Consider the following 15,571-nt stretch of genomic DNA (forward strand, 5'->3'; position numbering starts at 1 on the left):
TGTCTTGGTTTTTTTGGTACCAGCTGAAAAACTGCACTTCTTTAGCTGTGACTGACAGATCTACCTTTCAACTGGTCAGACTGACTTCACTCAGACCAGTGGACTTTGCATGATTCAGAATATGTGGGCAGCAGTGCCGAGTGATGCTCCCATGACCACTGGACTAATCCTATTAGTAACACTCATTCAAACGGCACCAGCTGATGCCAAGCAGCTTTTCTGTACCCTGCGTGCGGGATAATGATCACAACCTCTGTCATCTGTCTGGGAATTTCATGATGAAAATTAACGACACATCATATTTTACTGTAAGTCACGATTTTTTTTAAGATTCAGGAAGGTCTTTTTAAACATGGCCCCACACCACAGCTGCTGATGTAACAATGTTGAACAAATTACAAATAAACATGCATGTTCTTTTTGTTTGATTATCAAAGGTGTTAATTTCTCTTAAAATAGTTGGGTTTCTGATGATTTACACAAATATCTTAAGGTGTCTTAAAAATATTATGATGTTGTTCATGATTGATCAAATATGAGAGAAATTTTCCCCTTGGTTGAGAATGAAGAGCCGATTAGGAGATAACATTGTATCTTTCATAAATACAACCTGTATTAATTTCAGAACGGGATATGACTTTGTCATATTGATCATATTCAGACGAATACATTTGCACTATGAGTTTCTATGCCTCAAAGATTCCTGAAGGATCATGATCAAGAGATCATAAGAATATGGGTACAGCTAATGGAATGATGGAAAACGCTTGCCCCTATGTATTAAATACAAATTTATGGTTCCCTGGTTTTTTACAAATTTGAGAAACGGGGCTATTAAAAGAAGCATCCACCACATCACATCCGTTTTAAGACCAACAATATAGCATGAAAAACTGGGGAGAAATTCAGTCATATTTTGGTATTTGAGCTTCATTTCCATAAAAAGATAGGAGCTAAATTTCACATACAGTTGTTTTACAATATCGATATAATATCAATGGTGTAAAATTTAAGCTTTCCACTTAGTTCAGACTAAGATACAGCTCAGTGGTATAATAACATCCAAATGCAACATAAACACAGGTTCTTGTAAACCATATATACACACATATATTCAGAAGTTGCAACTCGAACCTGTCCTAGTTTTGGTCATGTGGTTGTGTCTTTTTTGTTTGATAATTGTCTAGTATGCATTAATGCTGCAACCATTTTTCCAGACACTATTCATAAATCTGTCTGGTTCCCTTGACAACAGACACATTCATATGCTAATGTCAAGTGTGGGTCACTGCAAAGGATCCGTACCAAATGGACGGCTGCGCACAGTTCAAAGGTACCAACCTGCCCCCTTTTGCATAGTCACCAAACGCGACATGGAGAGAAAGAGAGATGAGAGCTGTGGATAAACAAATTTATAAACCCAGTTCTAACAAAAAAGGGGGACACCTGATACAATTAGGCCTACTGTATTTACATTCTCGCCTTGTTGGGTGGGGGTCTATTCTGTCAACTGTCACGGTCAGACAGCCATCCTCCGTCTCCATGGTAATAAGAGTCTATATTTCAAGGTAGGACAATGGAATAGGATTATGTTACAGCGTCATTCAGACTTCATATTATTTTTATGTACGCCTACTACGCCACAGAATGGAGGCATTTAAAAGTAGGTCATTCTGAGCACCTGAATTCTGTTCTGTGTAGACCTACTTTCCCCGATGAATTTTCCCTCCCATCAACACACAGACACACAAATTTTCTGATATTTAACGCAGAATTCCCGTGCATTTGTAGCTTTACATGGAATGCGCCTCGGGGATAGAGATTCAGACTCAAATTTTTACAATTCTTTTCTGATAAACCATGTGTGGGGGCTCATTTTAAAGCTCTTGAAAAACTTCCACCGTCTTAGTTTTTCAAAAAAATCGAAAAATCTTGTTTTTCCTATTAGAGTTAACACAGGGATGGTGGCCCATTTTGAATTTCAAATATCAGTAAAATTTGGGTAATTTGTTTCTCTAGTACCAAAATTTGCATGGTGACCCCCGATTTTTATTCTTGATTTTGAAAGAGAGCGGTTGAAAGATTCCTTTCAGAAAGTTTGAGTGAAAGTTTAAGTCTTTCACTTTCGAGGCGCATACTACCTTTATAAGATGTAAAAACACTGTAACTTCTATGATACTTTCAAGATGTTCATGATATAAAAAATACAGTTTCTTATTCCCCCTCCCCGGCCAAAAAAAAAGAAAGTGTCGACACACAAAATATCAGCCTCACGAAAAAACACAATCCTTTATGTACGAAATGGTATTGTTGACAAACACATTCCATTACATTCCAAACCAACATTCAGTTGTCAACAAAAACATTTTACATTGAACACAAAAAGGTTTTGTTGCCTAGTTGAACGCTGGGACCTTCAACATGATTCTGTAAGTACAATTCTATTTTTACAAACAATGAAAATACAAGAAAATAGTTCAAAAGTTTTGGCAAATTGTAGCTTAAATTAATGAACTTTAATTCAATATTCAGCTAAAAATGTGAAAATGCCTCTCTTTTAACTTTAATAATATAACACATCTACTGTGCGATAAATAACCTCTGAGTTATAGTTCAAGTTGTGATAGTTTTGCTAACATGTTGACAAGTACCAAAGGAGGACTTCCATATCTAGTCACATATTGATTTCAAGGTACCAGACCATCATTTGCATACCTGTATGCTAATTATGGGGTCACTGACCTGATTGACCCATTGGGACCTCTTGATCAAAACGGGGCATTTCTAAACTGCGGTCATTATGGTTATTACAAGCTTGTTCATACTGCATAGAACCCTTGGGAATGCATAAACTTATCGCAATTCCAATTATATTTACAAGTTTCAATTACAACTGGCCATTTTGTACAATGTGTGCAAATGCAGCCGACACTTAAAACAAAAATAGTGACAAAAATCATCAAAAGTTACAGCTACTGTCCCTTAGAGATAAGAACCATGTGCATATACTATAGCTTCAATGTCTGGTCTCTTACTGGTGCATAGCGCCAAGCCCTTCTGGCTTGAGGAAATAGTATAATCATGCGTGTACAACACGATGTTAAATGAATTCACGGGCAAGTACCAGACTTTACACAAAAAATTACGCCTAAGAAGGGGCTCAGACTTACGGCTCACTTCAACTAAAAACAACACTACACTTCAGACACAGTCAACTTACACGAGGACTAAGTCAACTACAGAATATTAGCAATGACAGGTCAGCATACTGTTCTCTGTCAACAATGTCTAGCTATCTTGCCAGTCCAAATAACCCTTTGAACTTGAAAAAATATTTTGGTCGTGTGCTGTTTGTTCTAGGCAATAATTATAGTTTTTCATTAATTTGTTACAGTTTCTTTGAGCAGAACTAATACGCTTTATGATCAAGATCCCCTACGCTGTTACAACGTGCGATAAAAATTTTCGGTAACATTACATGGCATAACCAAAAAGTTTAGTAAAATGCAAGTCTTTTTCAGACTTACAATGACTAGTCTTACTTAATATTAACTTTTGTACTGCCTATGTTGATGTTGATCTACGTAAGGAAAGTGACATTCTCTCATACCAGCTGCATGAGGGCAGCAAACTGCCAACTCTGCTACGTTGACAAATGTTTGGTTAATGCTGCAAAAGATAAATAGAGGGCGCTGTTCACAAGTCACGTACACCAGCCAACTTGGTCAACACTTGACACACTTTTTATTCTGAGGGAAAGAGAATAACCGGGTGTAGGCAATTTCAAGTAGATTGCTTGTTCTCAAAAACGGCTGTATAGCTGTGCTGATAGCTTGGCTGTTTCTGCATGCAGTTAGGGAGCTCCAGGATAAAACACGCGCGACGGCGATCACACAAAACCAGCAACACAAAACCCCTACATCTTGTTCATCATGTGGTCTCCCCACAATCACAAACATCCTCACATGAATTATGTTTCTGTAGATGCTCCCTGGCCCAGATTAAAATGCGACAAATACAACAAACACTTTGATTGGCCGAGATAATACCAGTCAGGTTTAACCTATAGATAAAAAAAAATCTAAATTGCCCTCTAATCAAAAATTTATTGCCCACTCCTAAAAAGAAACGTTCATTCTTCTCATGTCTCTCTCCTAAACTCCGCAATCATAAATTGTGACCGCATTCCAACTCTAAAGGCTCTTGTAATTCACTGTCAAGTGCCTGGTTTTCAAATCACAAACACACTCAGAAACATTTCCGTCAAATGGGATTACCATTCACGATGAGGCACATACACCATCTTATTTTCCCCATTTTTTTTCCTCTGAAAATTTGGTCACTGAAGCAAAAAAATTTAGTGAACTGTTGTACATCATGATTGCTATTCAACTTGCGTGTCTGGTATTAATCTTGCCCTATCAGTAGCAACGTCAAAACGAGACACATCCTTGACCTGCGACCTTTCCGTAAACCATCCTAGACAATGGGGTTATTGACACAGGCAGGGTGGGTTCAACTTCAGTTGACCTGCAACCTATTAGCATGCTGGTTACCCGCATCACCCTCCAACGGCAGATTACGAAATCAAATATGCTAGCCAGTTCAACAGCTTTTCATGGCCGATGGCTATAGCTTGCATTTCACTACCATGCATATATGCAAAAGGTGAGAGAGAGAGAAGAAAAAAAAAACTTGGAAATATAAGAACAGACTTCTGCTTCAGTTGATCGGCAGGTGTAGTGCAAATAAATTAGCAGCCATCAGTTGGTAATTAGACAGGCCAATTGAGAAAAAAATAGTAATTATACAGTTAATCACGCATCGTTTCATTTGCATGTATTGAAGACATGTTTTCCACTCGTTACCTACTTATTCACTTCTAAATGAACAGCAATCACTCATTTATTACTTTGTGTGAACATGACCAACCCTACATTTGAGCAGTATCAGTGTTTCCAAAAATGGTGACTTGGAAGAAATGGCGCGCAGAACAAAATCCATGTTAGGATCTGCATGAGGGCCGCCATATTGTCGTTATTTTTAGCTCGCGCCGACTGACAACCGAAAGAGTTTAATATCTCAACTTGGTGGTGTGGTCATCGTGCGTTGAGACAAGAGCTAGTAGAAAAAACAGGTATGGCAAAGAGTGACACAGTTGTTGCCCTGTGCAACAGAACAATGAGAATACTGCCAAAGTTGAGATACCTTACACGGCAGCATGACCCTTTTGACTTTTTATTCAGCGTCACGTACGCCATTCAAACAGATTATGAGCCGTGAGACAGCGTGGCACTGAACGTGTCCCCAAGTGTACTAACAAGCCAAACACAATTTGGAAAAAAAAAACCGGCCCTCATGCACCATCTGGTTTCAGAAAAACACACAACATGAAACTATCAGTCTTCCTAAAGCAGACTTTTCAAATCAGCCCAGAACAGAAAGCAAAAAACCCATCATGGATCGCTTTTACGCAGGATATCCAAACCTTCACCATGGCATGTGAAAGCACCATGGCACGGCCAAAAATTTACCCCACAATGATTCTTGATGAAAATTCACCTGCGTAAGCACCATCAAAAAATATTTTAAACCAGCACAGCTGACAAGTGATTCCGTAACAACTCCCCAGCACACTATACAGTGTAAGTTTTATTCTAGGTACAGCCAAGAATTCACCCAGAGTACAGGGGCACAGCCAATAATTTATCCAGAAAGAATAAAGTTCAGCCTGAAATTCACCCTGTGGAACCTGCCACACCTCATCACACCAAACCAACGAACCAATCCTAATAATAATTCTTTTCAACAATATAAATAAATTATTCATCGATCTAAATTGAGGCATTAATTGTTATTCTAGTGATAAACTCATTTTTGCAAACGTTTATTTGATTTATTCTTTTATTGTCTCAATCTGTGAAAGCTATGACAGGGAGGGGGGGGTTAAACGAAGCCTGTGACACTCTTGAGATATACACAGATGACCCGTGAATGGGACAAATTCGCCCTCGGGGGCACCATAGACCCAATGCAGAACTTGGAAACTAAGCAGTTGAGAACGCCAACACCAGACGGGCCCGATATCAAAACGGCCTCACGCTTCACCTCTGAGTGAACTTGACGGGCGTGACAGCTCTCTCCTGCGTGAAGCATCACCTCCAGCTTTAGCTGATTGATGGCAGAAACAAACTATCTGTATGATTCATGACACTGCCCCCACACTCCTAAGCCATCAATGCACACAACACCCAGCATCGACATGAAGCTTCGCACCAAAGTAGAAAATTTCCACATTTTCCCAAAAAAATCTCTAAGGAATGGGCAAACATTATCAATTGTCAACACCTGCCAGTTTACCAAATCACTGTAGATTTTATGTTTACTTATTTTTACCCATTTTTCTATATTTTTACTTGCATTTTTCTAATTTCTGATCTAATCTCTGAATATAATAATTCATAGGCCCTATGAAGTCACATGCAATGCCCTGCAAATGACTACAGTAGTTCAGATAATAGGTAAGAATTTCAAGAAAACCAATAACTAATGATTTATGAACTAGAACAGACAATTCATATCCACCAAAATGTGCTGCTCTAACCATTAAGAGAAAACAAATCACAAAGTTATTTTTCTCTTTTTTTCTGTCTGTCTGTCAATGCCTTGGTTGCCTTAGATTTGGATGAGGCAGAATTTCTAAACTGCAACATATTGTTTCTGTGCATGTGTGTGTCTGCAGGGCTCGAAATTAACATTTTATCCTGGTAGTCATTTTGACCACCACATTTTAAATTTGGTGGTCATTTTAAGGGAACTGGTAGTCAATATTTTTTTTGAACTGAATCATATTATAAGGCTTTTTGTATTCATGAAAAGAGAGGTCAATGTTATGGTGGGAGTCTCTGAACATGGCTGTACCCAAAAAATACATGTCTGTACAGTGGATAAAAAAAATAATACCGATGTTGGATAAAAAAAAACTGATTTTGCCAACAACTTCTCACTACTGACTCGTGCTTTATTGGAACCCAAATAACATGCAAACAGGTGGCACAATTCGTTCATGTTGTCTATCTTGCAATCGTATTTTTATACTTGCAAGAGTTCCAAAGTGATCGCTGCGTTGTCTAATGTTTTGTAATGATAAGTAGAAGGATTTGAATTTTTTTTCCGTTGCAAGAAATATTTGCATAAATGTTGCAAAATGAAATTTAGTTTATTGGCACCTGTGAAGGCCCTGCGCCACAAAAAGGAACGAAACGTTATGTGTATCAATTTCTTCAAGGCCAATTGCAATGTTGTATTGATGAAACGGTGCCCTCGCCATGCCATCAGACAAACCGGCAACCGCTGAAATACTAATTTTTTTCCATGGTGGTCAAAATGACCACCAGTTACAGAATTTGGAGGTCAAGCATGGAAAAATGGTGGTCGTTTGACGCAAGACCACCGCTAATTTAGAGCCCTGGTCTGCATAGGGACACAAATCAAGTTGCCCTACAGTCTGACAAGCAGTTGACGCACAGCGAGCAAGATTCAAATCCTTGGATGTTTCAGATTTTGAACAAATTTTACATATAAAATGCTTCAACATAAAATTTGGATCTGCAGCCTCAAACACCACACATCAGAATGCTATAACTTTTTCTAAATTTTGGCAATTTACCTTTGTTGCGAGGGTGGCCCTATAGTTTAGGAGTCTATGTGACTAGTACTGTACCAAGAGCGGTTAGACTGACCGACTTTGTGTCCCACTGACCGTTGATATATCTTTTGTTGGAAAGTGAAATTCAGATGTCTGTCAGACAAACAACTTCCAAAAATCATGTCTGTGTATGCAGACCGTACAAAAATGAAATGATTAAAAGGAATTTCAGTGGATCATAACCAGATTTAGAAAACAACAATGGAAAGTAATAAAGGAAAAAATATAACCAGAGAGTTAATTCTGAGAAAAGGAATATTTTTAGCTACTGTTCCGATCCATCAAAATCCAAACTCGTCAAGCATAAATGTCAAATTCCAAATCTCAATCACAAATGAGAAACTACAAATAGCATATTTTGTATTTTTCTATGCATCATATTCATAACCAGATTTAGAAACAACAATGGAAAGAAATAGAGGAAAAATGTAATGAGAGAGTTCTGAAAAATGGAGCGTCTTTAGCTTTAGTCTTCATCAATCAAAAATGTTTATTCATCAAGCACAAAGCTTTCAAATTCCCAATCTTAATTTGGAAATGAGAAATTACAAATAATATTTTTACCATTTAGGAGGTAAAGTTGACAGCAAAGTTTTTAAGGCCAGTGATTGGCGCTTATACAGGTAAACATGGTAATGCCAACACTCATGAATAATTCATGAAGTCTACCCTTCCTTATATGGTAAAGTACAGGAAGATTTTTACTTTGATGGAAGTTCAAGTGTAAGAACATGTAGCAGTGCATTGTGAGTATTGTTAACCTTGGAAGAACAAGCCCAGTTTACTTCAGTAACTGTTCCGGCAGCCAAATAATACACATGTATGTTCACAAAAACATGCCGTACGCGTCAGAAATCCTGCAAAAACCTTTTAAACCATGAACTTTGGAATCAGTGGGGTTTGGAAGATGATCACTATGAAATGTGAATACTCAGTCTACATTCAAAAACCTTACAGCGATTTTTGGTTTTCAATTTCAAGGGATTACTGTAACCTCGTTTTTAATCCGAAGGGATTGGTGTATGAGCAATTCTCCGTTGGTACATTCTCTACTGACTATTGGTGTATTACATAAAAAAACAAGTGAAAAATTCTAGCGGTTCTACAGCTGTTCCCAAAGCCTGGCCAGGAATATTACATCAGGGGGATGAAATAACATGGAGTTGCCAGGGTTTGCCTAGTTCACAGGGGCTGGCATATGTCAGACCATATGACACTGTAATTTCGCACATTATAAACATCTGATTATCAAGAATTTAATCTGGCAACTGAGAGGCCACTGCAAAAATTTTCATAATCAGTTTTTAATGTGGTCACAAGGCTCATCTTCCTTTGAATTGTTCAGATTGTGAGCAAGATTTTGAGTATTTTTTTGGTTTTGTTTTTTATACAATGACAATACACATTACAGGCCATGGGAGGGGTGGTGGGCTTCCCCTTATGGTCCAGGTATATATGTTTGGATGGTAATGCTCTCACATGCTGTCAACACAATTCCAAATGCTGCCAAATGTGTGGGTGACGTGCTGAAAATGAGTGGTATCAGCCGGTCTCCTACTCAACTCCAAAATAAACATGATGCTGTGGAAATCGAATTTACAAACCAACTATAGTTGGGTTAGTTTTGCCTGTTCACCCCCAATAATTCCCTTGTACAGGTTCACAATCACCATTGCTGGCATTGGATTTGGACCGAACCAAGGTTGTGAAGGGTCAAAAAATATGAAAGTGTTGAAAAATATGAACCGAGCCAGAGTGTCCACTAATCCGTTTGGACGCTACATACTGAAGAGAGTTCATTTTGCACTCTAGAAAATTACAAAAAATTCAGTCCTGGGCTGACTGATAGAAATTCTGAGAAATTTCTTGCGTGACTCAAAGATTTAAGTGAACTTACAAGCAACTTGGGGGATACACTGTTCTGGTGTACAAGAAACCTATTTTTGTGCTGAGACTGAAGGTAGTAGCACTCTAAAAGAGCAGATATAATTACCGGGCATTTCAAAAATTGCTTGGCTTTCCCAGAGTCGCCCATGGCTGAATTAAAGGAAGATGAATCCTTAGTAGACATTGCCTTCGTATAGCTTTATTAACAGGTTTTTTCCCCCGATGCACTTCAACCTACTCGTGTGAGAAGAACAGGAAAATGTGTTGGTACGAGAGAACAAAAATTGAGAACACATTATCAACAGAGTAACGCCGGACACAAAGACACATTTGGGACGTGTGAATCAGAGAATACACTGAGAGCAATTGGAGCACAATACAGAGACCAAAATAGAGTCGATGAACATATGTTTCTGTGTCACATCAATACTGCCCCAACGGCAACTTTTGAAAGATATTCAAAAGTACTCCACTTCAGTCTCGGCTCTTCGCGTCAAGCACGAAAAAAGCCCATAGATACAGGTTCATTTAAAATGCATGACGCTGACACGTACAGAAGGACTCAAAGCAACTCCCATTATTAGTCATACCACTTGTACTTGTCCCCAATTTACATTAAATATGGGGGGAAAAAATGAGGCCATGTACATGTAGAGGCCTCTTGTGCGGGCAGGCGCATGCAAAGGGGGAGATAGCCAATCAGTAGCGTTCTATTTATCATGCCATCAGGTGACGTACATTTGTCAACAAAAATGTCTGTCATCTTTTGTGCACCGTTTCTGAAGCAGTTGGTCAGGGCGCATTGAAGTTTTAGATCGACTGTACCATTAGTTTGAAAAACAGCTTTTTACGGCATACAAAGTTAACATGCCACGCATAGAAAAGTAAACAGTCACAGTAACAGGTCTGGCCAGTAGCCATACTGGATCGTGTCCCAAAACACAAATTTGAAACCAACAATGAGCAGACTTGCAGCCACACCTGAAACAAAGTCACAAGTTTTTCACACTGTATTGTCACTTTTGACCTCACATGAAGTTTTATCCTGAGAAAGATCATAGGGTACCAGAATACTCTCTTGTGCCACGTTTGAAAGAGATTTGTCTGAGCACAAGTGAGGATTAACTATCTTGATGTATTACTAATCCAGACACAAAGCTGTGATAGGGTGCAGAATTTCGCAAACATGGCTCCTCCACCCACTGGTTGACGGCAGTTACAGTATGGATTGACACTCATGCAGTGTAAGTACACATGATGTCCTTAAAACTTCAAAAACCGAGCTACAGTTTTGCACAGTGCCAGGCAGACAATCACCCGGCAGCTTTTTTAGATGAAACCATTCAAAGTTTAGGGCAAATATGGCTGCTGATCAACTAGATTGTACATGTATAGTACATCTGAAAGGAGAAAGCAGCATCTCTGGTGAAATACTGCTACAATATGAAAAATATAACAACCCTTTTACCACTATGGTTTGCCCCAATGCTATCTATATCTACAGCAAACTTGGACCCCTTGACACAGACATGGGGATGATTGGGTTTCAAGGTATGAAATTCAAAAAAAAGGAGACCCCTGGATTTTTTCCTGGCCTGTATAGATGTGACTTATTACGTTTTTTAAAATAGATGACATGGGATGACAAACTCTGACAAAATGTGGTTCACATTATTTTCAGAAGAGACGTGAACAAGCATTTCTTGGAAATGAAGTTAATTCTGGTTGGTCAGTGATATTTATAGCTACCAAGCAGACATGTCTGGATGCTTTGTGAGTGTGAAAAACATATCACCTACATATAACAAACAAGCCATTAACTACAAAGACCAAACTCCACACTGTTATGGACATATTGTATTGTTCAACAGCAGACTGCCCAATTTTTGTCCTCAGAGGTTGCCAGGCACACCTTAACTGCCACAAAGTTCTACAATGATCTAATTAATTTCTCCACTTTCATAAAATTTGAAGACTTTCTGCGACACGCTTTGGCTAACCTTTTTGTACACACTAACATCAAATATGAACAACTATCTGCTGCTGTGGCCAAACTAGCACTTAAAAGTGGTAGTCAGCTCTCAGATTGGAAATGACGAAAATCAGTCATTATGACAAAAAGCGCAAACACGATCTTGATGACCTTGCGACCATGTCAATGTCAAATTAACAAATACAATTCCCAGCCAAGCTTCTAGAAACCCTTAATACTGGACGTCAAGAATGCATGCATTTCACCAAATCGGAACATGAGAAGTCAATTGACGCCTGATGCACACTTTTGACAGCGACCAATCAGCACACTTTCACCAGTTTGTATCCAAGGTCAAAGGTCAACAAACCATTTTTTTCGTATGTGACACTGTTAACAGTTCTCTGAATAACCCCAAGCATTCATCAAAGGCGTTTTAATCCCATGAGAGAACTTTTTCAGAAAAAAATATACATATAATATTTCATGGCCTCTCAGATTTATGTTGTGTGAAATTGAAGCAGGCTGCGGCCAGGTCCAATAAAAATTGCCCAACCTATCGATTGCATCGAAAACATATGGTGCAAAGATAACAGAACTAATTAATAACAATAATTAATCAGTATTTTGTTTTGACAACAGTTGCATCTTCTCCCACGTATACCCTCAGCACCACATTTTCATTTCCTACCTTCACTGGTCCGATGCTTTTGTTTCTTCCGCCGGGCATTCCGTCTTCCCTAATGGCTGAAGGAAAATAAAACAAAAGTGAATTTGAATCTCAGCCAAAAGTGGAGAAGTCCATTAGGCCTAATACTAAGGGGGGGGAGGGGGGTGTCCAGTTGCTCAAAATATGATGGGAGGGCTGCCTAAAAATAATTTGTTTTCATGATGAAGATTTGGGTCCTCTGTTCTTCAAGTGCCAAATCTGAGTCTCATTTTGATCGGCAAAAGTTATCGGGCACAGTGTACGTACAGGTGAGATCAAAGATCAAAGCTTTCCTGAGTTATGGGCAAAGTACTTCTCATTCAATTTGTTATGTCATTTCCAAATCCTTCAAGCTTGATTCTTTAACCCTGTAAGTGCCAAAGTCTATTTTTGTCACCTTTCAAAAATAATGCAGACAATTTTTTTCAGATCACGACAATTTTTTTTAGATTTTTCCCAATATTTTGATCAAAAGCTGTAGCCAATGAACACTTAGTCCATTTGGTCCAAAATTATCATAATGATTACAAAAAACATCACAAAAATTGGTAAAATGTTGCAGTAAAATTTTGGAGGGAAAATTACAGCACTCAAACGGTTAATACGGTGAAGATTTTACTTCAAAAAAGTTCTCCTGCTGCTTCGTGTGGTTCAAATTTTTAAGAAACAGTATATTTGCCATTCTGTAAGTATTGTACAGATGAGCAGAAAAAAAATGATGTCATGAAAATGAAAAGTCAACTTTTGGATAGTCTACTTGACATCTTTTTAGTTCATGACAAAAAGAATTTGACTGCGACATGACAAAGGCGAATTGTCCTGTTCAGAGGCAGTCGTGCTAAACCCTTCCCATATTGTTATCGTCAGTGGTACCGTGATCAAGCTCCCGTGGATACTGAGAGTCCATTGATGTCTCCGTACGGCACAGTGCCAGATAGATGTCCTACCTTTTCTGTTCATTCCCATCTGAAGGCATTTCAAGAGCCGGCAATACTGGCAGCGATTTCTTTGCCTCCTCGACATCATGCAGTTTTTATTGCGGCTGCACCGGTACACTCTCTTGTTGCAGATACTGCGTTTGAAGAAACCTTTGCATCCCTCACAAGAGATGATCCCGTAGTGCAGGCCTGTCGCTCTGTCACCACATATCAGACAAAACCGCTGCTCTGGCTGCGGCCTGTCATCTGTAGGTGGTGGACATAGCTCTGAAACTGAAAAAAGATGAGAAAAAAACATTATTTTTTTTTCGCCAAGTATGCCTGCATTTTGGATCAACTTTGTCAAATGGAAGCATGGACCCACAACAGTGTCAGAGCTATAGAAGTGACATTTAACCATGCACACATTCATTCTGGGAACAACATGTGATCATAAACTTGATTCGGTCAAAGAAGTTTGAAGATACATATACTTCTTTGACTATCGACAACTGGTGAGAAAGGATCACAGATAAAAGTTTATCAAAATCACGACGAAGTGAACTTGTGTCTGCGTCGGTGGTGTTGGGCTCAACCCTGTACTGTAGGTTTTGAGTTTGAAATGAAGTACAGATACTTTGCAATTAGTCCCTCGAATTTTACTGCCCTGGTAGTCGAATAAGAACATACATACAGGATCAAAGACAAAAACACTCATGATGATCACAAAAATCAGGTCAAAGGAATACCATCCGTCTGTACACTCTCTGTCAACACGTTAAGCGATGATGGGGGCCACAAAATGCATCAAGCAACCTGGCAAGAATTTAATACACGGCACAGAATGTATTCGCACATTTCTCAATATACAACCTTCTTAGCAGTCCTGACACAGAAGCAGATACTATATTATCTGCGACAGTTCAAATGTTCCTCATAATAATTCTGCAACTTTTTTAATAAATACAAGGGAAATTTGAGAGCTGACAATTCAACACTGAGGGAAAAATCAAAAGCATTACTTTCTCAGGGCAGCTATTGCTGACGAGGCAGATCACACAATCACGATTTTTCGCCAAAGACTACTGCGTACAGATCTTTTCATTTCACATATGAAATCATTCTTCGATGACTGCGTTTGTGTTTGTGCATGTGCGTTGATTTGTATCATGGATCCTTCACAAGGTGAACGAGGCCATCCATGAAAGACCCTCACAATATGTTACAGCATAATGTGTCCCTTTATTTCTTTCTTTATATTTTTCAATATTTTTGGGCTTACGTTTCTAGACTACACACTCATTCTAATCAGCTTAATCAAATTCAACTCACTGCTGGATCAGTCATTGATTACTGTCATTTTCAGACCGTGCAGCCTCAACAGTGGGACCAGACTTCCCTCCACTTTGCATACAGACTCATATTGCTCCCTAGGATGAAAACTTCTCTGCACACAATAGACAATTTTCTACCAGCGAGAGGGCCTGCAGCTGTGTCACTTCACTTTTCAGGGTTTTGAAGTCGGGTCAAAGGAATACCATCGTTCACAGCCAACAAAAATGACAGCCACCACATACATTGCAACTTCCACTCAAAGAATAGCTGATATTATTATATGCCGGGTCAGAGGTCAAGGGTCAGAGGTCAGCTCTGTTGTATTCAGGGAGTCCGTGACTCATTCCTGATGATGGAGCTGGCGCGTTACATCATTCATCACCTTGTCAGTACCACTTCGGAATAAGTTTGGGCTTGTGAGCAGGGAAAAGTTCACAGAAAACCTGTTAGAAAGTCAGTCAGTACTGTCATCAATAGACATGCAGTGCTAAGAAAAGCTTGCATAGTTGCATTGTTCTGCTAGAAAATAATCGAGCACACCAATTGCGCAAGATGGCACTGCCTCGATCTGTGTTTATTGTATGTTTGTTTGTTTGTCTGGCTCTTTCCTCCAGCCATTGAGCACCTACTGATTGTCAATGTTTAATCATAGAGCCTAAAAACTATGGTTTAATACAGTATGAAGAATGTGAGTAGTTATATCGAACCCAGCCGGGAAATAAAATGCTCTAGGCGAGTGGAAATTAATAACACAAAACAGGATCAAACAAAAGTCATAAAAAATTTCATTATTTGGTGTGACACATGCCTTCATGATGTCTTCCAAATGAAGTAACTCTCTTGGTAATCATTTTGCATGACAACCGCTTTCTCATCATAGCGCTAATTGACATTTTTACACAACTCAAATGTAAGTCACCAAACTGGAGAAATTTGAAGTTGCGGTTGAAGCCAGAAGACTACTTCAAGCAGACATGCAGACGACGCCAGTACGGTACTAAGTCGTGAAACCGTGCAACACTGATAATTTCACTCTGAGGAAT

At 39.0% G+C, this 15,571-nt stretch overlaps 1 protein-coding gene and 1 long non-coding RNA gene across 4 annotated transcripts in view; one reads left to right on the top strand and one right to left on the bottom strand.

Moving 5' to 3' along the window:
* LOC139114115 (nuclear receptor subfamily 6 group A member 1-like) overlaps positions 1 to 15,571 on the bottom strand; it is a 184,990-nt gene that overhangs the window by 35,317 nt on the left and 134,102 nt on the right. Inside the window, 2 exon segments of the mRNA XM_070675648.1 lie at positions 12,259 to 12,314; positions 13,224 to 13,487. Of these exon segments, the coding sequence (XP_070531749.1) occupies positions 12,259 to 12,314; positions 13,224 to 13,487 (320 nt within the window).
* LOC139114116 (uncharacterized) overlaps positions 1 to 15,571 on the top strand; it is an 85,203-nt gene that overhangs the window by 5,207 nt on the left and 64,425 nt on the right. The window lies entirely within an intron of this gene.

This window comes from Ptychodera flava, chromosome 16, assembly GCF_041260155.1.
Source record: "Ptychodera flava strain L36383 chromosome 16, AS_Pfla_20210202, whole genome shotgun sequence".
Taxonomy (NCBI): Eukaryota; Metazoa; Hemichordata; class Enteropneusta; family Ptychoderidae; genus Ptychodera; species Ptychodera flava.